General features: G+C 31.7%; 1 protein-coding gene across 1 annotated transcript; it reads right to left on the reverse strand.

The window, feature by feature from the left end:
- Nucleotides 1-1,780: 1,780 nt before the first annotated feature.
- On the reverse strand, nt 1,781-23,506 carry LOC148177623 (segmentation protein paired-like). Its single transcript, XM_088032594.1, has 6 exons — nt 23,237-23,506; nt 20,039-20,211; nt 15,692-15,914; nt 2,744-3,109; nt 2,366-2,695; nt 1,781-2,315 (listed from the first exon to the last, which is right to left on the reverse strand). Exons 1-6 carry the CDS (start codon nt 23,295-23,297, stop codon nt 2,062-2,064), a joined length of 1,407 nt encoding a protein of 468 aa, XP_087888720.1. The 5' UTR covers nt 23,298-23,506; the 3' UTR covers nt 1,781-2,061.
- Between the last annotated feature and the right edge of the window lie 1,692 nt (nt 23,507-25,198).

Raw genomic sequence — 25,198 nt, forward strand, 5'->3', positions numbered from 1 at the left:
ACTCGACCTCCAGGAAACTTACGCAATTATTTTTTTGTTAGATTACAAAAAAAGGCGTTACGCAATTTATTTATTACTCTCATTATTGGAATCGGTTTTGTTTAGAATAATAATAATTTATTGCGAAAATTATGTATGTAATTCTATTTCGGTCGTTAACTCGCTTATTTGTGAAGCAAACTTCAACAAGTGGTGCTCATTTTACGCAGAATTTCATGCAGAATCCAAAAATATCCTATTTTTTAATGTACGTCTAAAAATAACTTAAATAGTAGCAGTTAAAGTTGGAAGAAGAATTTTGAGTTTTGAAATGTTAAACGCTCGATATTTTTAAAAGTAACACAGATAAAAAGATGCAGTTTCCCACATCGTTTTTATTGCGCTTTTCTTGCTTACAATTCGCTTTAAAATATACAAAATTTAATAGTCAAGTTTTTGAGGAAAAAAATTTCGGCGCATACAAAAAAATTGAATTTTTAGTTTTTTTGACCACCGCTCGTTTAATATTTGACCTGTCGATCTGAAATTTGGCCAGTTGATACACCTCGAATTGCTCTTTCGATTGGCGTATATGTAACTCAAGGGTATGAAACGTCGTTTTCACCTCGAAAGCATTCCTTAAAAGTAACTCCAGAAAGTCTGAAAACATATCTCATTTATTTGTGAAGCAAACTGAAGTCATTGGTGCTCATTTAACGCAGAATTTCACGTAGGATCCAAAAATATGCCATTCTTTAAGGTACGTCAAAAAATAACTAAAATGATAGCAATTAAAGTTTGAAGAAAAATTTTGAGTTCTTAGATGTGCAACGCTCGATATCTTTGAATAGGAAGATGCAATTTTCAGCATTGTTTTTATCGCGTTTTTTTTGCTTAGAATTTTAAAATATCCAAACGTTAATAGGTCAATTTTTCGAGAAAAAATTTTTAACGCAAACAAAAAAATTTTGAATTTTTAGTTTTTTGACCGCCGCTAGTAAAATATTTCACCTACCGATCTGAAATTTGGTTAGTTGGTAGACCTTGAGTAGCTTTCGATTGACGTATGATTTAAAGGCACTAAGCGTCAATTTTGCTCCAAACAAATCGGTTTGAAAATTACCCCAAAATGACTGTGTGAAAACATAATTCGGCTAATATCTCATTCATTTGTGAAGGAAACACAAGTCATTTGTGCTCATTTAACGCAGAATTTCATGGAGAATCCAAAACTGTAATAATTTTTTGTATACATTGACAAATAACTGAATTAGAAGCGTTCGAAGTTTGAGGTTGTCACCAGAGGGCAAAATTTTGAAACTTCGAAATATTTACTACTCGATATCTCCGGAACTACGGCAGATAGAAACATGCGGTTTTTACCATCATTTTCCTCGCCTTTGAGTCAATAAGAACCAAGTGTTACATATCTCAAATTTGTAATTCCATTTTTTTCGAAAAAATCTTGTACGTAGATCTATTTGGATAGATATATCGCTTATTTTGCTAGACAAACTAAAGTTATTGGTGCTCATTGTACGCAGAATTTCACGCAGAATCCAAAACTGTGACAATTTTTAACGTACGTCTCTAAATAAAGGAATTAGAAGCGATCAAAGTTTCGGATATTGAAGTTTAAGTCCAAATGAATGAAACCCTGAAATTACGGAATTTACCGGTCCGATATATTAACTTTTTTTACTGCATGGCTACATAACTACGTCATTACAATTTGCAGTCGTGCGCAAAAAATAAAAAAATACTTAACAAAAAGCTAATCTCCAATCCAACTATGAAAATAAATCTTTCAACTTTACGTTTATTCACAATATAATACAAAGCAATGCAAACATATTTAGGTAAAATACGATGAAAAATAACTTAAAATCTAAAATCCATATCTTACTTAACCTTAAATAATTTACGGTGGGTAATGTGAATTGATTTGATCAAAAAACCATTTGGTTTTATCTCCTGACTGCCCTCCAAAACGGTGCACAATACACAACTAAACAAAATTAAAAGTCCACAATGCAAGAAAAAAGTCACTGGAAAACTAAAATATGTACATTTGGTAGACCATCAAAACCACCCATAATAAGGTTGATGACCGAAACTCTTCGGTGAATTATGAGTTGCATAATGAAGCCCCGAGTTATCAATACTATTTTGTCCAAACGCACTGAAACTTTGGCTCAAAGGTTGTCCTAATTGGCTCAAACTGGGGTTGCTAGGACTCGGGTTTCTGGCGATTTGAGATGGAGGCATCCCCCATTGGATATTGTTGTTCGTAGACGAGTTATCAGCGCAGGGAGATTCGTTGCTGTTGCTATTTCCTACAATCAAGACTTAGATGGCGTTTTAGGCAAAGTAGTGGAGGACTTACCACTATTTGGTCCAAGAATAGTCACAGTGTTGCCACCATATCCCTGATGCTGACTGGTAACAGCGCTCGAAACGTTGTTATCATTACTGTCTTTATTATAACTGGTGATCCCACTCTGACTCAGATTCTGAATATTATTCAAAGGCGAACTCGGCTGAAGATTGGAGAGAGTAGTCGGTGGCGCCATCGGCTGAGAAATTTGCATAAGATTCGACGACGGGTAAATCGAATGCGACGGGTACGGATTATGCGGGATATTATGCGCCCCCAGAGGTAAATTCGGCGGGGTGGAGTGCCCCGGCACTGGACTGGGGTACAACTCCGTCATAACTACAAAACACAATTAACCAACATCAATTAAGACCAATCAAATCTTACCAGAACCCGGCGCCGGCGTCGCGACGGAATTAAACGCGTCCTCGTTCATCGATGGGTATCGATCAGCGGGGTTCGATACCGCGACGTAACTGCGAACCAGTGGCGTCGCCGCCGAAGTGATTTGTTTGCGTAAGCGGGCCCTACGGTTACTGAACCAGACCTGGATCCGGGCTTCCGTGAGCTTGGTTCTTTGGGCCAGTTCCTCTCTGGTGTAAATGTCGGGGTATTGGGTGCGTTCGAACGCTTTTTCCAGCTCGTCGAGCTGGTGGGCGGTGAAGGTGGTGCGGGAGCGGCGCTGTTTCCTTTTCAAGGGAATCCCCGGCTCGCTGTCACAGTCAGACACGCCTTCGTTGTCCGTTGATTTGTCTGGAAGAAGAACGACAGTTGTACCAACTTATGAATAAAATTAGTTGCGCTCGTGCGATGATGTTGTCTTATATGAAGCAAGGCGGACCGCAGTCTAAACAGAGCAGCGCGGACTGCAGTCTAAACTAATAAATTTTTTCTTTCTTTCCGTGTTGTAATGGTGATTTCTTGTAAGGTTAAGTGAGCGCTCAAAGGTCATTCGACCCTCCAGCCATCCCAATTTTCGGACCGGAAGCCCCTTCACACCACATGACACGAAAATTGGGGTGTTATTGTCGTCAGATTAGTTACACTAAACGCGAAATTGCCCGTTATCATTATCATGACATTCCCCTCTATTAATAATAATTATATTCCCCGATGCACTCCACATAATAAATTAAAAGAATCTCATCGCGCCGAAGCACCCGTGGACTTTTGCGGCCCCGAAAAAACTCATTTTTAACGCGAGAGGAAGATTTATGGGTTTTTTAACGTCGGCATGTGTTTTATCTACAGGTGGTCTTTATTTCCATTGTTGTCATTATTAAGGCCGTTTCACCTAATTTGAAGAAAAAATAATGAGATTTTTTTGGGTGGAGGCGGGGGCTGGTTTTGGTGATTTTTCATTGTTGCGGTAATTTCGATGGGAATGAAGAAAATGTGCGAGTTTCGGGTTAGTTTCTTATCGATTTGTGCACCTGTAAGACTACAATGGGGGCTATATTTAGATGGTGGTATGAAAGGGGCGGCGAAGATTTCATGTTTTATAGAGAAATAATGTTGTTATGATGAAAATGACGTCTTGTCGGCGGGGATTATCGGGGTTTGCGCTTTGTTTGGACAAAAAAAGTATGAGAAAGAAAGAAAAAAGTAAAGAACGCAAAAGATACGGAAAGTAAAAAATTTATAGCGAGAATCCGGGAAAAACTATTAAATTCCGTAGATTTCGCAATTTTGATTGTAAAACAGTGGAAATTCGAGCATTTACTAGCTAAGGCTTATTGGCTTGTTTGACAACTGGGCTAAATTTCAAAATTTTAGAACAAAAATCTGAATTTTTACATTTTTTTTTCAGGATGAAGAAGAAATTTCAACCGTTTTCTATTAATTCCGTAACTTTGACAATTTTAGCTTTAAAACTGTGAAATTTGGCGGCGTTACTACTTTAGACTTGTCTAACAACTGTGCTAAATTACATCGTTGTAGCAAGAGAAATTGAATTTTTATAAATTTTTGTCTTCAGGATGGTTTAAAAATTTCTGTTGATTTTGTATTCAATTACAAATCTTTGGCGGTGTTGATCTTGAACAGTAGAATTTGGATGCGGTACTAATTTTTGCTAGTTTTAAAAGTGTGTTGATTTATAAAATTTAGAACAAAAATTTGAATTTTTAGAAAATTTTGCTTTTAGAACGGAGAATTTTTTTTCGTAATTAAATTTCGTAACTTTGGCAATTTTAATGGTAAAACATTGAAATTTAGAGGAGATATTACTTTTAATCCGGCTATTAACTGAACGAAGTTTCAAAATTTTAGAACAAGAAACAAAGATTTCAGAAATTCTCAGTTTGAACCGATCCAAAAACTTCCAGAATTTTTGTTAAATTTCGTTACTTTGGTAATTTTAATTCTAAAATAGTCAAATTTGGAGGAAACATTAGTTTTAAGCCGACTATTAGGTGTATCAAATTTCGAAATTTTAGAACAAGAAATAAGAATTTTAGAAAATTTGATTTAGAAAAATTTCGACATTTTCAACATTTTTTTATTAAATTTTGTAAGTTCGGTAATTTTAATGCTAAACAATCAAATTTGGAAGAGATTCTGCATTTAACTGCTGGCTATGCCAAATTTCATAATTTTATAACAAGAAATCAGAATTTTAAAAAATTTGATTTGGAAGAATTTAGACATTTCAACATTAACTCTATACTAAAACGTGTAGGGTAACCCTCACTCTAAAAGTTGAGATGTTCGAGTTCGACGGTGTACGTACTTTCAAAATTATCTCCTCCCGAACCGTACCATTCTCGCTCTTTTTGCTCCGCTAGAAAAATCGACGAGTTTCCAAACTAACAAAGTGGCCGGTTTTCGTCCTTTTCGGCCGTTTGGTTTTCGAGAAATAAATTTTTAAAAATCGTTTTCGTTCGTCCGGCTTTGCTGACGTGGTAGATGTTTTAAAATGCTTTAATGTTCGTGGGGACAAAACCATAACCATTAAGTCGAGAGAGGCAGTAAACATTTCAGAAAAGGGTCTGATTTTTTGTATACACAACATATACGGTAGCGGTTTTTTTTGTCTCGGCACTTATTTAAATCGATCCGAGCAACCAAGAAAACATTAGCAGAGATTGATTTCTTTAATCGAGTTCGGCTTATTTTTAATACAGGATCTCTTTGACCATCAAGGTGTGTTTTCGGTATGTATGCGCGAAACTTACACTTGAAAATCTGGAAGCATGTTTCGGAACTCCTCTTTACAAGCGCGAATTAACTGTTTAATCACAGATATCATTTGATGGACAAACATTTGTTGACACTCTGCATAAAAAATTTGCATAAATACCAAGTATCTAACAGGCTCTTTTTAGGGGTAATTATGCAAAAGTACAACAGATAAATGAAATGAACGCGACGAGTATCGAATTTTATTACGACTCGGTCGATTTTTAATCGTTCGGCGGCAGTAGATATTAGAGAGACAAAAAATGCAAGTGTGTTAGGCGTAATTGCGGGAACTCATTACATAAAAGATGTAAAAGATAAGAAAATTTAAGAATCTGCTAATTTACCCGTTTAATGCTTTTGTATAGTGAGTACTGCAATTAAGCCATAAAATCACTATTTGGTACCTGCTGCAACTGTAACTTGACAGCGGAGCTTCAAATATTGCCCGAATGCCCGATTAAACAAATTAAGCGAATTTTACCGATGTCTTTCACAATGAGAAAGTTTTAGAATCTGCTATTTAGTGGTTTTGTCCTATTGGGTAGTGACTCTACCCCAATTAACCCATAAAATCATTATTTGGTACCGACAACTAGAAGTTCATAGCCGAGCTTCGAATGTTGTTCTATTCTTTCGCGGGATCTGTAGTAATTTGGGAGGAACTAATAGAATTAATGATGTACGATCGAATAAAATAATGTTCATTACGAATAAACCGATAAACAAATATGAACTCCAAGAAAACAATAAATTAACAAGAGGTAAAGAATGCGAAACCTATATAAAGAATGCGACCGGACGTCCTGATAGTCGTTTTATTGTAGTTTAAAAAAAATCGTTGACATAAAATACCCCAAAACGTAAGTACTATTTACGATTCGGCCGATTTTTAATCGTTCTAAAGCGGTAGATATTAGGGAGACTAAAAATGCAAGTAGGTATGTATGGCTTAATTGGGGTACTCATTATACAAAAAGAGTAAACTATCACACTACATAATTCTTAATTAGTTTTGTTATTTACGACAAGTATCGACATCACTCCACACCCTTTCTCACAAGAAAAAACTGACCATCTTGATGGTCGTTTTATTGTAGTTCAACAAAAAAAAAAACAGAACCCTTGAACAAACCCCAAACCGCACATCTACAATTATACGATGTTTATACAAAATGTTTAAATACATAAAATATAGTTTACGGTAGCGGCTTCTTTTCTTCGAAAGAAACTCCACTTATTAAAATTAGTCCGAGCTCTGAAAAAAACATAATTTGACATTAATTAATTACGAAAGATTACTCTCGATTTACAAGAAAATAGATTTTTTACGCATGTTTCGGGTACAAGTATTTGCTTTGGATGGGCTAAATGAGTTCTTTGGGTCCTTATTTCGGTAAAAAAAGAATATTTTGGAAGGTACAGGCAATTTCTGAGTTGGTGTCCTCTAAGCCATAAAATGGGGCTGCTGTAAATCAATAATAATCACATCCTATTTACCCGACTTACGATTTTCTTTTGTGAATGTGGTACGGGTACGACTCTCGACTAAGTGTTCTTCATCTTCGTTCATAACTTATGATAACAGGGGTTGGAAAAGGAAAACAACAAACCACCAAAACGGCATCGATAATAGAACAGCAGTAACATAACTTATCCAAAAAAGGTTGTCAAGAATAACAGAATTCGCCTTCTGCGTACATTTTCATTTAAACATAGAAATAAAATAATAAAAAATAAATAGAATATTGAAGTAGCAATGATGTTATCGGGGATAATTGAAGTTACAAAATTTGTTCAATTTTTTGCTGTCGGTTTTGCGTTTGAGAAGCTATGGGACCTGTCATGGGTCCCAACCATTTTATGACTTAGCGGACACTAACTCAGAAATCGCCTTAATTACCGTGGAATTCCATGAATTGAACTGACGTCATAAACAAAAATTATCAACAGCAGTTTTTCTTTAAAAACTAAGAATCTATTGTGTAATTGCATGAGTTTAATAAAGAGCGCAAATAAACCTTTTTTGCAAACAACGATACCCGAGAGGTTAACCTCCCAGAAAAATCACGAGAGAATCAGGAAAATTAATGAGAAATCACTTGAAAATTAGGGTCAATCAATAGGATAAGAGGAAATAACTAGATCAAGGGAAGTTAGGCGAAATAACTAAAAAATCAGGGGAAAATATTAGAACATCAGAGGCCAATCAAAAGGAAATCAGAGGAAATCACTAGGATATCAAGAGAAGTTAGATAAAGTCATAAGAAAATCAGTGAAATTTGGACGAAATTACAAAAAATCCGAGGAAGTTAGACAAAAATAAATACAAAGAAATTAAGGGAAGTTTGGCGTATGCCATTTTTGAAAAATTTGACTTCTAAGACTTCTTTGACTTCTAAGTTCCTGGGAAATCAGTGGATCAGTCTTAGTAAATCATTATGAATCAGAGGAATTCGTTACGAAATCATGGAAACTTAGACGAAATAAAAAAAATCAATAAAATTTAGACGAAATTGTTGGAAAAACATTAGTACTATCAGGAGCAATCAATAGGAAACCAGGGAAAGTTAGACGAAATATAAAGGAAATCAGGGGAAATTAGCGAGGAAATAAGAGGAAGTTAAGTGTATGCCAGTTTTGAAAAGTATTAACCTCTGACAAGTCATGTCATCAATGAGAAATCACTAGACAATAAGGAAAAATCATTAAGATATTAAAACATTAAGATATCAAGGGGAAGTTAGACGAAATTACAAGACAGTCAGCGAGGAAATCAGGTGGACTGAGCCTCTGGTCAATATCAATTTATGAATGAATAAATTTAAACAAATAGTTCGTTTCCAAGCAATGAGTTCCAAAATATGAATTATTATTGTAGCCCATTTAATAGTTATTGTTGAAATCTCAATTTTTTTTTTGACTCGGCCATTTTTCTGTATGTCCGTTTCAAATATGGCAGCGAAAATCTCAAACACCCTGTGTGAATAATAATTCTTATTATCGGGGATTATTGGAATGCAATGTTTATTTGCGAATTAATGAATTTAATGAGATTCTGTTATATCTTTTTTTCTTGATATGACGTGGTGCCTAAATGAGAGACTACACCGTGTGTCATATTTTTTCTTCTTTCATTGTAATAGAATTTGCAATGGACTTAGAAACCATTAAAGGCGCAGGCAGTCTGTCTGATTTATGAATGTTCTGCGTAGTACTGTTAAATTTTAAATAGCGATGCCCGTTGGTTATTTTTTTTAAACCTTTAAGTCTGTTTTTTTTTCTAAAATTTTCAGAAAATTCTTCATTTTGCCATGCGTAATTATTTGTATCAGAGTTTCAAAAATCAAAAAACACAAAATATGAAGTTATTTTAAAACTTTCTTTGCTAAATGTTAAATGACAAAATACAATTAACAAGGTGGCCCTCGGAATTCTGTAAAACTCGCCTTTTTTGTTTCATAATCTAACAAATAAGCAATCTCAAATTAATATCCAACGCCACGGAAAAGCGAGGTCCACGAAAAAAGCAAGTCTACAGAATTCCGAGGGCCACCTAGTTTTTTATTAAGTTTTGTAACTTCGGCAATTTTAATGTTAAAGTAGTCAAATTTGGAGCAGACACTACTTTTAAGTCGACTATTAGCTGTGCCAAAATTTAGAAATTTTGGAGCAAGAAATAAGAATTTTAGAAATTTTAATTTGGAAGAATTTCAACATTTTCAATTTTTTTTATTAAATTTAGTAACTTTGGTAATTTAAACGCTAAAAGAATCAAATTTGGAGGAGATACTGATTTTAACTCAACTGTTGTTTATGCCAAATTTTAAAATTTTAGAACAAGAAATAAGAATTCTAGAAAATTTGATTTAGAAGGAACAAATATTCAACTGTTTTCTATTAAATTCCGTAACTTTGTGAATGTTAATGGTAGAATAGTAGAACTTGAAGCCGTTAGTAACTTACACCTGTTTAATTATTGCGCAAAATTTAGAAAAAAAATTGAGAAAGAATGCAAATTTTAAGAATTTTTTTATTCATGACGAACGAAAAATTCCAACCTATTTTTATAAAATTTTGTAACTTTGGCAATCTTTACGCTAAAACATTAGAATTTGAAGGCATTGATATATTCGACAATAATGATTTCAAAATTTTAGAACGAAAACCTCAATTTTTAGACATTTTTACTTTTAAGTCGGCGTCAAAATCCAAACTTTTTCTTATAAAATTTTATAAAGCCTACAATTTTAAGGTTAAGGCAATAAAATTTCATCAACTCTTCACTTTAGATTTGTTTATAATGGGTACTAAATTTCAGAACTTTAGACCAAAAGACAAAAATGTTTTTACTTTCCAAGTCGGACTTAAAATTCCAAACTTTTTTGTTAGATTCTATAAATCCTACAATTTTAACGTGAAAGGAATGAAATTTGGTGAACCCTCCACTCTAGATGCGTTTATAAAATGTATTAAATTTCAGAATTTTAGACCAAAACATACAAATTTTAGAATTTTTACTTTCCAAGTCGGGCTTGAAATTCAAACTTATTTTGTTAAATTTTATAAATCCTACAATTTTAACGTTAAAGCAATTAAATTTAGGGGACTTTACACTAAAGATGCGTTTATGAGGTGTACTAAATTTTAGAACTTTAGACCAAAACACACAAATTTTAGATTTTTTACTTTCCAAGTCGGACTCGAAATCCAAACTTTTCTTATAAAATTCTATACATCCTTCAATTTTAATGTTAAAACAATGAAATTTAGTGAACTCTTTACTTTACATGCGTATATTCAATTTCAGAATTTTAAAGGTAAAGACAAAAATTTTAGAATTTTTACTTTCCAAATCGGACTCAAAATTCAAACTTTTTCTTATTAAATTCTATACATCTTACAATTTTCGTGTTAAAGCAATGAAATTTGGTGGACTTTTCAGTTCAGATGCGTTTATAATGTGTACTAAATTTTAGAATTTTTGACCAAAAGACAAATATTTTAGAATATGGGCTTCCCAAGTCGGACTTAAAATCCAAACTTATTTTGTTAAATTTTATAAATCCTACAATTTTAACGTTAAAGCAATGAAATTTGGTGGACCCTCCACTCTAGATGCGTTTAAAAAATGTATTAAATTTCAGAATTTTAGACCAAAACACACAAATTTTAGAATTTTTACTTTCCAAGTCGGACTTAAAATCCAAACTTTTTTTGTTAAATTCTATAAATCCTACAATTTTTATGCGAAAGAAATGAAATTTGGTAGACTCTCTCTTTATTGCGTTTATAATGTGTACAAAATTTTAAAATTTTAGACCAAAACACAAAGATTTTAGAATTTTTACTTTTCAAGTCGGGCTCAAAATTCAAACTTTTCCTTATTAAATTCTATACAAAATTCTAAATTTAGTAACTTTGGTAATTTAAACGCTAAAAGAATCAAATTTGGAGGAGATACTGATTTTAACTCAACTGTTGTTTATGCCAAGTTTTAAAATTTTAGAACAAGAAATAAGAATTCTAGAAAATTTGATTTAGAAGAAACAAATATTCAACTGTTTTCTATTAAATTCCGTAACTTTGTGAATGTTAATGGTAGAATAGTAGAACTTGAAGGCGTTAGTAACTTACCCCTGTTTTATTATTGCGCAAAATTTAGAAACAAATTTGAGAAATAATGCAAATTTTAAGAATTTTTTTATTCAGGACGAACGAAAAATTCCAACCTATTTTTATAAAATTTTGTAACTTTGGCAATCTTTACGCTAAAACATTAGAATTTGAAGGCATTGATATATTCGACAATAATGATTTCAAAATTTTATAACGAAAACCTCAATTTTTAGATATTTTTTCTCCGGACGAACAAGAAATTTCTACCGATTCCTAATAAATTTAGTAACTTTGGCAATTTAGATTATAGATTAGTGGAATTTGGAGGCGTTACTAGTCTAGGCTTGTTTAATAACTGCCTTAAATTTTTTAATTTTAGAACAAGAATTTAAATTTTTAGAATTTTTTTCAGGACGAACTGAAAATTCCAACCATTTTAGTAAAATTTATCACTTTATTAATACTTTTGATGCTAAAACAATAGAATTTAGAAATGACAACACGAAAAACCCATAGAAATTGAAAACCACTAAAACCGGACTTTCAATTAATTTAATGCAGAATTATAATTTAATCGTAATTAAGTTTCCATTCCATAAATTACAAGTTTGGTGACAAAGACCCGAATCGTGTCACTTTCCCCGAAGACAGCTCCACAAAGAACCCAATAAACAGATAAATCTCTGCATTCTCGAAAAAAATTAGCATAATAATCAACCAGTGGGTAATAAATATCCACCGATTTGTCAAAAGGCACAATTTCATTTACAACGTGTTTATTATGGTTATTAGGGGCGTGCTTGCCGCGTTCCATAAAAACTTTTCACCCATTTCAGGTAGAGGTAGAACCGGGAAAACAGTTATTTTTTCATGATCTCTGAAGCGTCTCTTCGCCATCTTCCTCTCCACCATCTTGAATCCTGTCATACTTCAGTATCCAGCAATTATTCACACTCTACCAAACAATAGATAATATTAAAATAAAACGCTCGATTGACTCCGAATCGACGAAATCGCGGTGGTCCTCGTTATCTCCCACTCTCCCCTACATCCAATTAAACTAAAAATTAAAACTAACAAATGATTATGTTAAATCCGCGCCACGCTCAGCTGGATTGGGTAACGACGCGGTAATTAACGTCATTACAGCAAATTGAAATCGTGATTACAACCTTGCCCTTGAACGTTTCAATTGGGGATGAATCTGTTTCTTTCCTTGCGTTTCTAATTATCGCGACGACGTGTTTGGAGAGGAAAAAAAACAGAGATCGAGTTTCAGAGGCGGCGAAACTGAAAGAACGTTTTAATAGATATCCGATGACGTAACAAATTGTTGAAGGGATTTTTTCGAGACATCCAATCAGTTTTGATGTTGGCAAACTTCTCACCTTTGCGCTGGAAATAGAAGCGACATATCGCACTTGGGCTTAATCAAGCTCTGGATTTTTTATATTCTAGTTCAAACCTTTGGCGGGTTTGATTCTAAAACTGTAGAATTTGGCTGGAGTACTAATTCTGACTAGTTTAATAAGTGTGTGAAATTATAAAATTTTCGAACAAGAATTTATCATTTTAGAAGTTTTTATTTTTAGAACAGACAAAAAATTCATCTGTTTTCTATTAAATTCCGTTACTTTGGTAATTTTGATTGTAAAACAAGCGAATTTAAAGGCTTTATTACTTTGAAGCCGAATGTTAATTTTGCCTAATTTCGAAATTTTAGAACAAGAAATATAGTATCTAGAAAATTTGATTTGGAAGGATTCGGACATTTTCAATATTTTTATTTAAATTCAGTAACTTTGGTAATTTTAATGTCAAAGCAATGAAATTTAGAGGAGATGTTACTTTTAACCCGGCTATTAACTGCACCAAGTTTAAAAATTTTAAAACAAGAAACAAGAATTTTAGAATAATAATAATTTTTAGAATTTTTTTTCTTCCAAGTCGACTCAAAATCCAAACTTTTTCTTTTTAAATTCTATAAATCATACAATTTTAATATTACCTAAAGCAATGAAATTTTGTGGACTATACATTTCAGATGTGTACTAAATTTCAGAATTTTAGACCCAAAAACAAAAATTTCAGAATTTGTACTTTCCAAGATGGACTTAAAATATAAACTTTTTTATTAAATACTATAAATCCTACAATTTTAACGTTAAATCAATGAAATTTAGTGGACTTTTCAGTTCAGGTTCGTTTATAATGTGATTTTTAAAATTTTATAGCAATGGACAAAGATTTTTAAATTTTTACTTTCCAAGTCGGATTCTTCATTTTTTTTCTTATTAAATTCTATAAACCCCACAATTTTAACGTTAAAGCAATAAAATTAGGTAAAGTTTTCACTTTAGATGCGTTTACAATGTGTACTAAATTTTAGAATTTTTGACCAAAAGACAACAATTTTAGAATATTTAAGTCGGACTTAAAATCCAAACTTATTTTGTTAAATTTTATAAATCCTACAATTTTAACGTTAAAGCAATTAAATTTGGTGGACCCTCCACTCTAGATGCGTTTATGAAATGTATTAAATTTCAGAATTTTAGACCAAAACACACAAATTTTAGAATTTTTACTTTTAAGTCGGACTCAAAATCCAAACTTTTTCTTATAAAATTTTATAAAGTCTACAATTTTAAAATTAAGGCAATAAAATTTCATCAACTCTTTACTTTAGATTTGTTTATAATGGGTACTAAATTTCAGAACTTTAGACCAAAACACAAAAATGTTAGACTTTTTACTTTCCAAGTCGGACTTAAAATTCCAAACTTTTTTGTTAGATTCTATAAATCCTACAATTTTAACGTGAAAGGAATGAAATTTGGTGAACCCTCCACTCCAGATGCGTTTATAAAATGTATTAAATTTCAGAATTTTAGACCAAAACATACAAATTTTAGAATTTTTACTTTCCAAGTCGGGCTTAAAATTCAAACTTATTTTGTTAAATTTTATAAATCCTACAATTTTAACGTTAAAGCAATTAAATTTAGGGGACTTTACACTAAAGATGCGTTTATGAGGTGTACTAAATTTCAGAACTTTAGACCAAAACACACAAATTTTAGATTTTTTACTTTACAAGTCGGACTCGAAATCCAAACTTTTCTTATAAAATTCTATACATCCTTCAATTTTAATGTTAAAACAATGAAATTTAGTGAACTCTTTACTTTAAATGCGTATATTCAATTTCAGAATTTTAAAGGTAAAGACAAAAATTTCAGAATTTTTACTTTCCAAATCGGACTCAAAATTCAAACTTTTTCTTATTAAATTTTATACATCTTACAATTTTCATGTTAAAGCAATGAAATTTGGTGGACTTTTCAGTTCAGATGCGTTTATAATGTGTACTAAATTTTAGAATTTTTGACCAAAAGACAACAATTTTAGAATATGGACTTCCCAGTCGGACTTAAAATCCAAACTTATTTTGTTAAATTTTATAAATCCTACAATTTTAACGTTAAAGCAATGACATTTGGTGGACCCTCCACTCTAGATGCGTTTATAAAATGTATTAAATTTCAGAATTTTATACCAAAACGCACAAATTTTAGAATTTTTACTTTCCAAGTCGGACTTAAAATCCAAACTTTTTTGTTAGATTCTATAAATCCTACAATTTTTATGCGAAAGAAATGATATTTGGTAGACTCTTTATTGCGTTTATAATGTGTACATAGAATTTTAGACCAAAACACAAAGATTTTAGAATTTTTACTTTTCAAGTCGGGCTCAGAATTCAAACTTTTCCTTATTAAATTCTATACATCTTACAATTTTAACGTTAAAGCAATGAAATTTTGTGGATTTTTCAGTTCAGATGCGTTTATAATGTGTACTAAATTTTAGAATTTTTGACCAAAAGACAGAAATTTTAGAATTTTTACTTTTCAAGTCGGGCTCAAAATCTTAAACTTTTCTTATAAAATTTCATAAATCCTACAATTTTAACGTTAATGCAATGCAATTTGGTGGACTCTTCACTCCAGATTTGTTTTTAAAAAGTACTAAATTTCAGAATTTTAGACCAAAAGACAAAAATTTCAGATTTTTTTTCCAAATCGCGCGTTTATAAAGTGTTCTATCGCACTTGGGCTTAATCAAGCTCTGTATTTTTTACTTCGACGGATATGGTGACAGTTGAGCACCAGAGCGATCAATGGAAATGAGAGCTGATGCAACAATAGACGACAAAAATCGCCTTCTCATTGAAAAAAAAAGAGAAAGTTCAAGAAAAATCGAACGAATGTGAGGTTTGTTGACAGCCCCCCTTGATCTTATTTTATCATGGGTAATTTCCGTCCGCCGTAAAACGTGGAACGCAATCATAATTCGATTATGGAAGTCAAAATCAATTAACTTTCAACGAAAATAATAAGTTTGGGTGAATGTCACGTCGGCACTAAATCTCCAGAGTCATAACAGCGCTGCGGGGGCGCAAAATCCGCCGAAATGCGAATTTTAAGTGAAAAAAAAAAAACAAAAAAAAAAAACAAAAAAAATTGTACTCACCGTCGCACTCTCCCCCTTTCCCCCGCAGGAGCCGGGAGATTGCGGAAACGCTCGGCGCCGTGCTCCTGTCGCAGATTCCTTCTTTCACCAGCCGATCCCGGATCTCCCAACTGAAAATTGAGGGATTTTCCCGTTTGTACTGCTCGATTCTGCTTTCGACTTCAGGCGTCGCGACGCGGGGCTTTGAACCGCCGATCACTCCTGGTCGTATTGAACCCGTCTCCTGGAAAAAAAAGGCAATTTTACGTTTCGTAACTCCGAGTCTGTGTACAATAGAATACAAGAAAACTATGCGATTGCTATTTGCTGCAAATGATGCTTGTTAGATTGTGGAGGCGGCTGCAATTGTTTGATGCGTGACAGGATTGTTATCAGGTTCTAACGATGAAGGGGGAGGTGGGGCAGGACGGGGGATTATTGTTGATAAAGTAGGAATGTGGGTAATTGGAATTTGAATATGTGGCTTGTTTGGTTTTGCACAAGTGCGAGGAGGACAATGAGATTTTGCAAAGTGGAAAGGTCGTTGTGGAAAGGATTTGACGTTTTCGTTTCACTTTGTTATTATGAATGTTCTCTAAATGAATATACAGGGTGAGTCATTCTTACGAAAGCGGGGAAGAGAGTTCTTTTAAAAGAAATTTTAGTTTTGCAGGATTTAAACTTTTGGCTTTCTCAGGTTGTCATATTAAAACGCTTAGGTAGAGAATTTTTAGAAATTTTTATTATTAGAAATAAAAAAACATTACCGACGTTACACCTTGAATATGCCTATCATGCTAAATTACAATATTTTAGAACGAGAAATAGAATTTTTAAAAATTTTTGTTTTCGAAACGGTTTAAAAAATCCAACTTTTTTATAATACGATTTTGATTCTAAAATAGTTGAATTCGAAGGCGTTACTACTTTCAAAAGTGGCAAAAAAGGCGAAAGTGTGCTAAACTATACAATTTTAGAACAAGAATGTTAATTTTTGGAAATTTTTATTTTTAGAACGAACAAATAAAATTCAACTATAAAACTATTTCTGTTGAACTCTGTAACTTTGTTAATTTTGATTGCAGAACAGTGGAATTTAGAGGCGATACTATTTTAGACTGGCTTAATAACTACAAAATTTGAAAATTTTAGAACAAAAATTTTTAGATTTTTTTCAGGACATTTTAACCATTTTCTATAAAATGTTGTTACTTTGTCAATTTTAATGCTTAGATAGTAAAATTTGAAGGCTTTTTTACTTTCGACTAGTTTAATAAGACTGCCAAATTTGAATTTTTTTGGACAAGAATGTGAATTTTTAGAAAATTTTATTTATAGAACAAATAAAAAATTCAACAGTTTTCTATTAAATCCCATAACTTTGTCAATTTTGATTGTAGAACAGTGGAATTTGAAGGCGTTACTAATTGGTCATGGTATAATAACTGTTCAAAATTTCGAAATTTTAGATCAAAAATGTAAATGTTTAGATTTTTTTCTAGACAAATATTTTTTTTTTAACATATTCTATAAAATGTTGTAACTTTGTCAATTTTGATGCTTAAATAGTGGAATTTAGAGGAGCTTTTACTTTTGACTAGTTTAATAACTGTGCTACATTACAAAATTCTCTAACAAGAATGTGAATTTTTTGAAATTTTTTTTTAGAACGAACAAAAAATTCAACAGTTTTCTATTAAATTCTGTAATTTTGTCAATTTTGATTGCAGAACAGTGGATTTTGGAGACGTTACTAATTTAGACTAGTTATCCCAGATAAAAATCAAGATAATCCATATACATTTAAATACAAATTTTATCAACTGTACAAAATTTCAAAGTTTTAGAACAAAAATACAAATTTTTAGATTTTTTTTCAAGCCAAACAAAAAATTTCAACCATTTTCTATAAATTGTTGTAACTTTGTCAATTTTGATGCATAAATAGTAGAATTTAGAGGAGTTTTTACATTTAACTACTTTAGTAACTGTGCTAAATTTCAAAATTCCTGAACAAAAATGTGATTTTTTGGAAATTTTTGTTTTTAGAACCAACAAAAAAATTCTACTGTTTTCTATTAAATTCTGTAACTTTGTCAATTTAGATCGCAGAACGGTGAAATTTGGAGGCGTTAGTATTTTAGACTGGTTTAATAACTGTACAAAAATTCAAAATTTTAGATTAAGAATACGAATTTTTAGATTTTTTTTTAGGACAAACAAAAAATTTCAACCATTTTCTATAAAATGTTGTAACTTTGTCAATTTTGAAGCTTAAATAGTAAAACTTACAGGAGTTTTTACTTTTGACTAGTTTACTAACTGTACTAGATTTCAAAATTTTCTAACAATAATGTGAATTTTTAGAAATCTTAATTTTTAGAACGAATAAACAATTCAACAGTTTTCTATTAAATTGCATAACTTTGTCAATTTTGATTGCAAACCAGTGGAATTTGGAGGCATTACTATTTTTAACTGGTGTAATAACTACAAAATTCCAAATTTTTAGATCAAAAGACACAAATTGTAGAAACTTTTATTTTCAAAGCGAAGCAGAACTATGAGAAATCCTTCCCTCAAATTTGGCATTTTGGTAATTTTAGAGCAACAACTATGAAATTTGGGGAAAATACTAAATTTCGGTCGTTCATTAACTCTGTCAAATTGCAAAATTTTAGATCGAAAGACTATACTAGCCTATACTAGTTTATGGACATTTTAGATCGAACAAAAAATTCAAAAGATTTCTATTAAATTCCGTAACTTTGTCAATTTTGAATGCAGAATAGTGGAATTTGGAGGCGTTACTATTTTAGACTGGTTTAATTAACTGTGCAAAATATTAAAATTTTAGAACAAGAATGCGAATTTTTAGATTTTTTTTTCAGGACAAACAAAAGAATTTAACCATTTTCTATAAAATGTAACTTTGTCAGTTTAGATGCTAAAATAGTAAAATTTAGACGAGTATTTAATGTCGACTAATTTAATAATTGTTCTAAACTGCAAAATTGTAGAACCAGATAATAATTTTTTAGAAATTTTCATTTTCAGGACGAACTAGAAATTTCAACCACTTTCTAATAAATTCCGGAACTTTGGCAATTTTGACTTTAAAGTGGTAAAATTTTGAGGCTTTACCACTTTAGACGTGTTCTGTCCTAAATTATAGAATTTTTGAGCAAGAAATTTTTTTTTACAAATTTTTCAAACTTCTGGCTCCGGCTTAGGCTGAACACTAAGAGCTTGGGCACCTTAAAACACCCAAAAATTTAAAATTAAAACAGACTTTTTTATCACAGATATATTAAAAAAAAGAGTTAGCGAAAGTTTCCACTAAAACTCAAAATTTCACTTCAACTTAATCAACCATAAGCCGTAAGCATTTGAACAAAAGGCGCATATTTGTTTTCCAACTAATTTTGAATTTTTTTTAATTTAAAAAATATAAATTAGGCAATTTTGGGCCTTCATGTTACTTCAATCAGTTAGTCGCGGTTTTGATCACTTCTTTCATTATTAAATATATAATATACCTCGAATATATGACGCACCTTAATTTATAAAATGCATTTTACTTTATAAAAAATTCCGATATTTTTAAATGGTAAAGAAACAAATAAGAAAGTGCATCTCTAGGTTCTACAATTTGCTTTGAAAAATTCATTATGTTAAGCTGATTGTTTTATGGCGGTTATTAGACCCAAGCTCTGGCCCGGTCATTTTTGTGACAGCTCACTGCGAAACCGAAATCTGAAGAGCGGGCTGGGTAGCGACCGCTCTTAAACTTCTGCGTACGTCAGAATTAAAGAATTTTCAAACTAACATAAAACCTGAAAAAACCTGAAAATTCAATTTGGTTTGTAAGACAGGAAGGATAAAAATGGAAAGAGAAATGTTAACAAAAAAAAGAGGAAGTCTTCCTGGATCTCAAATTTAATTATTAGAGAAACTCCATTGATGTGCAGAAAGTGTCAAAATTTGCAACCAGACCATAAAAACCTTCGAATTCAAAGTTCCAGCAATTGCGGTTTTGTGAATGAGCCCCAAATCCTCGTCCAATTAATCAAACAATAGAATATTCGAATCGTTACTAATAAATAACGGTCCGGTGTACCGTTTTGATTTGAAATCAGCGTATTTTCATTTTTAATCATCTCCAATCTCGTGCCCATAAAACCCAATCTAACCCATAAATTTTTACAACCTGTGATAATGGTCTGACCTAAATATTAGTCACATTCATTACACATATCCATAATTAAAAGTCGATAAAACAATAATGAATTATGGTGCCATTTTAATTAAACACTTTCAATAATGTTTGATTAGAAATCCATTAATCGAAAGAAATTTCCAACTTACTTGGTATCTATTCAGGATTTTACTGACACATCCATGGGAAACCCGGAGTTGCCGAGAAATAACACAGGGCCGGATTCCGTTCGCTGCCATTTCCACGATTTTCAGTCGGATATGGTTTGGCAGGGGGCGGCCGTTGATAAACACGCCGCCAAGCTGGTTCACGCGACCTTGACCTGAAATGGGCAGAAAATCATTTTTTTGACTAGGCGGATAAAGTGCGCATTTTTAATTAAAGATCTTTAATTAACAAAGTGTTTATTTGCGACAGCACTAAAAACAATGAATGAAATTTCTTATCTTAACAAGATTTCGGGTTTTATTTGCGGAAATCAAATTGAAAGTGCGACTTTGACGTGTCGTTGAGGTTTTATTGGGCAAGTAGGAAGAGATAAGGTGAAGTGGACGAGAAACATGCGCTGAAAAACAAATTTCAGTGGTTACAAGGTGATCATAGTTTTAAAAAATTAATTACTTCCATTTTAAGTTTTCAAAAAACTAAACAAACAATTTAAAGGTTCTAAACAGAAAACATTAACATCGCTGAAATTCCGAAATTAGATGATTTTATATTTTTTTGGGTAGTGGTTTCAATGTGAAAATAATTAGCTTTGCCAATTTTGATTCAAAAGCAGCAAAATTTGGTGGAATTACTACTTCCGGCTTCGTTATTTACCGAGCTAAATTACAAAATTTTAGCAAAAGAAATTGAATTTTTACACATTTTTATCTGCGAAGGGATCTAAACATGTCCAAATTTTTCTTTTGCATTTTATTACTTTGATAATTATTATAGTACAGCAGTGGAATTTGAAGTTGTTACTACTTTGGACTTGGTTGTTAAGTGTGCTAAATTCCAAAATTTTAGTACAAAAAATAGAATTTTTAGAATTTTTTTTCTTTGGGGGCATTTAAAAATTTCCAACTTTTTTCTACCAAATTTCATAACTTTGTCAATTTTGATACTAAAATTGATACTAATATTAAGGGACGTTACTACTTTGAACTTGGTAAATAATTGTGCTAAATGTCAAAATTTTAGAACAAGAATACTAATATTTAGCATTTTTTTTTCAGGGCAAATAAAAAATTTCAAACGTTTTCTGTAACGTTTCATAACTTTTACTCTAAACCAATGTAATTTGCCCGCGTTATTGTCTCAGACTTATCCATCATCTGAGCTACATCACAGAATTTTAGTACAAAAACAGAAGATTTTTTTTCTTTAAAGGCGTCTAAAAATTAACTAACTTTTTTCTACCAAATTTGTCAATTTTGATCCCAAAATGGTAATATTTAGAGACGTTACTACTTTAAACTTGTTTAAAAACTCTGCTAAATTTCAAAATTTTAGAACAAGAATCTGAAGTTTATAAAAAAAAAAGTTTTTTAGGACAAACAAAAAATTTCAATTATTTTCTATAAAATGTTGTAAAGTTGGCAATTTTGATGTTAAAACAACGAAATTTTGGGACGTTCCTATTTTCAATTAGTTTATAACCTGTGCCAAATTTCACAATTTTAGAACAAGAATATGAATATTTAGAAATTTTTATTTTCTGAACGAGCTAAAAAAAATTAACCGTTTTCTAGTAAATTCCGTAACTTTGACATTTTTTATTGTAAAACAATAGAATTTGGGGGCATTACTAACATAGACTTGTTTAATAACTGTACAAAATTTCAAAATTTTAGAACAAAAACTTTATATTTTAGATTATTTTTTTTACGAACAAAAAAATTTCAACCCTTGTGCTATAAGATGTTGTAACTTTGGCACTTTTGAGATTACAATAGTAAAATTTGGAGGAGTTTCTACCTTCGACTAGATTAACAACTGTGCTAATTTTAAAAATTGTAGGACAAGAATATGAATTTTTAGAAATTTTTATTTACTGAGACAGCAACAATTTTCAACTGTTTTCTAGTAAATACCGTAACTTTACCATTTTTGATTGTAAAACAATAGAATTTGGGGGCGTTACTAACATAGACTTGTTTAGTAAGTGTGCAAAATTTCAAAATTTTAGAACAAGAAATAATTTTTTTAGATATTTTTTCTTTAGGACGAACAGAAAATTTCAACCCTTTTATATTAAATTCCATAACTTTAGCAATTTTTGTTCTAAAACAGTGTAACGTTAATACTTTAGACCTATCCATCAACTGTGCTAAATTACAAAATTTTAGTACAATAAATAGAATTTTTAGATTTTTTTTCTTTGGTGGTATCTAAAAAGTTCCATTTTTTTTCTACTAGATTTTATAACAATGACAATTTTGATTCCAAAATGCGAAAATTTGGAGGTGTTACTACTTGCAAATAGTTTAATAACTGTGCTAAGTTACCACCTTCTGGAATAAGAATGTGAATTTTGAGAAATTCGTCAAAATTTGCTCCTAAAAATTTGAAAATAAAAGAATTTCTTTGGATAATTTCCACTCTATTTTTGCAATTTTTTGAATTCGTCAGCTTGCGCACAATCGAAACTCGCGATTCTCCAAAAAGACAAAGAAAAAACAAAATTACAACTTGACCAGCAAAATAAAAACAAAACAAAATGAATACTTTTTATGAAAGAGCATATAATTGAAAAATGATTTCAAAACCTTAATAGCCTTGTAAACACTATAGGGACTTTTTTTTATACGGTCGAACCTTATTGAAACGTTAAAATGTAATTTATGGCTTTAGCCATGAAGCACGTTGGCTTTTACAATCTGGAGTCGGGTTGCTATTTATGTTTCAAGAGCGAAAAGTCTTAAAAAATAATTCAAGCCAAGAGAACCCCCAGAATTAGATCCTCATTTGCCCTTTTCATTAAATCCAAGTCAAAACAAATAGAAGAAAAAAGTACAAAGAAAGTAGAAGCACACAAATGAACACGAAAGTCATAAAAGACAACAAAACAAACGATGAAGGCTATTAGAATGTCTGGAGCGAGATGAAAAGCCGTCGCTCAGACTCTGAATAGTTGAAAGTATCGATTTCTACGAACTATAAGACTTTTAATTGATCGAAATCGAATTACACAACTTGGAAATGACTTCATGTCGACGCATAAATGAGTCCTCAGTGGAAAACCAACCACCAAACGGCAAATGGAAGATTTCGGGAACTGTACCACTTCACCAGACGCGTTTAGACAGAATTTGGTCATTTCGGGGCAAAATTTTTCCCAATTCCCGTTTTTTTCCTACCTTGAAACGGATATCCAAAGCAGTGTCTGTGCATAATGCCCAAATTTCCCGTAACAGTCATTGCTTTAACCCAAAACGATCACTAGTCCCGGAAAAGTCGAAATTTCCCTCATGGAAAATCCAAAGAACCACTTCAACACCACTCACTGGAACATTCCGCCGGGAAAAAACTCTAAATTCTAAGACTACGAATTGTGATGTAAACTACACGAGGCACTCCTTGGAACTAACTCTAAATATTATGACTTCTAGTGATGATGTTCTCGTGTTGAAGCTCCACCCATTTGCTACGCCTACTACGACCAGGTAATTTCGGGTAAGAGCTTTCTAGATTGGAGCGACGGAAAAGTGAATTTTGGCCGTTTTAACAGAAAAAAAAATGTGAGAAGACGGACAATTGAAGATTTGACAGTACGAAACGACTTTATCGGTGCACGATAATTAACGATCGGATTAAAAGTTGCGATTTGGGGTAATAACATTTTCAAAAAAAAAAGAAATTAAAAAAACAGTTGAGAAAATTGTTAGACTAATATGATTCGTTTTTTGGTTTTTGACTTTCGGCGCCAACTTCAAATTGACGATGTTGTCTACGTAATAATAGTAATAATAATAATAATACAATATAACTAAATTTATGGGTGTAGTGTTTATGAGCTAGCTAAATGTTTGTTTGTTTTATTATTACCAATTTATGTGTGCATAAATTATGAAAAGTGCTTCTAAAAAATAAAATATGACAGACATAAAAATATTTATTACAAATTTCCGGACTTTCAGAACAAAAATGTGTGGGCAAAGAAAACAAGACGTTATAAATCTTCCTGAAAAAAAATATAGGAAGATCGGAGTTGGCGAAAATTTTCTCGGTGGGGGAGTCAAGTAGGCCTTGATTTTGGAATTGCCACTGCTGTCCGCCGACGGAGCACAAAATTGATGTCATAAAAAAGCACGCGGATGTGGCCGCCATTTTACATGTTTGATAAAATGGCGGCGATAAAAATTGATTTTTGTGGTGGAAATGTTGGATAAATTAAGTTTCTACTCCACCCACAAGCGATCTTTCTGCTCTTGACATATAAATAGGTATGAGTTCGAATCTGAGACCGATAAAATTAGCTTCATGACTGAAACCATAAATTTTCCTATTTTAATGGGTTAACAACGACTAATCATAACATGAGAACAAGACTATTATTTTTGAATTATTGTTTTACAAGAAATGTATTCTTGTTCTTTTTAAGGTCTTCTAGTTGTTTGGAATTAACAATTTGAAGAAGTTAAAAACGGAGTAAAATTTTTGGGTGACAATAAGGAACTCGAACAAAATAATAAACTGAAGGAATGTTTCTTCTTAGAAATAACAGAAAAGAGTGATTCTAGCAATGCGATCAGAAGACGAAACAGAAAAAATGTAATTGCTTCGTCCACTTCGAGCTTCCAGATTTTATGTTGTTTTTCTTTTATTGTTTTTTCGATTGCTTGTCATGGGATCTTGAGCGTACCTTTTTGCTTCTCTGTAACTATGAATTTACTCTCCTTTGGTTCTGTTCTTCAATTTGTTCATTTTTTTATCGTCTTTTTTGTACCTACTAGTTGCCTGCACTTTTTTCTTTTATTTTTATTTTGATTTAATTTTTTTGATTAGGGTGGAAATTAATTCAAATAAAAAGAGTTTATTTTTATTTAGAGCAATAAAGTCTGCCATTAAATGCTTAGTACAATATTTATGTCCAGAATATGAGAAAAAACGCAAAATTTAAGGAACCGTTTTTAATACATTCTGTAACTTTAACAATTTTTATTTTAAAACTGCAAAATTTGGTGACGTTACTACTTTGGGCTTGCCCATCAACTGTGTTTAATTACATTATTTTGGTACGAGAAATAGAATTTTTAGAAATTTTTGTTGGCGAAACGGTCTAAAAATTTCCATCTTTTTTCTAACTACACTAAATATCA

This window comes from Gnatocerus cornutus, chromosome 3 (genome assembly GCF_029298725.1).
Source record: "Gnatocerus cornutus isolate USDA-ARS CGAHR chromosome 3, icGnaCorn1.1, whole genome shotgun sequence".
NCBI classification, from domain to species: Eukaryota; Metazoa; Arthropoda; class Insecta; order Coleoptera; family Tenebrionidae; genus Gnatocerus; species Gnatocerus cornutus.

What these genes read in the sequence shown, in the direction of transcription:
- LOC148177623 (XM_088032594.1), bottom strand. Translation starts at nt 23,297, where the DNA reads ATGACTGTTACGGGAAATTTGGGCATTATGCACAGACACTGCTTTGGA. An exon ending in GAAAGGGGGAGAGTGCGACG is followed by an intron (nt 3,110 to 15,691) that starts GTGAGTACAATT and finishes TTCTTCTTCCAG; the next exon opens with ACAAATCAACGGACAACGAA. An exon ending in GACGCCGGCGCCGGGTTCTG is followed by an intron (nt 2,696 to 2,743) that starts GTAAGATTTGAT and finishes TGTGTTTTGTAG; the next exon opens with TTATGACGGAGTTGTACCCC.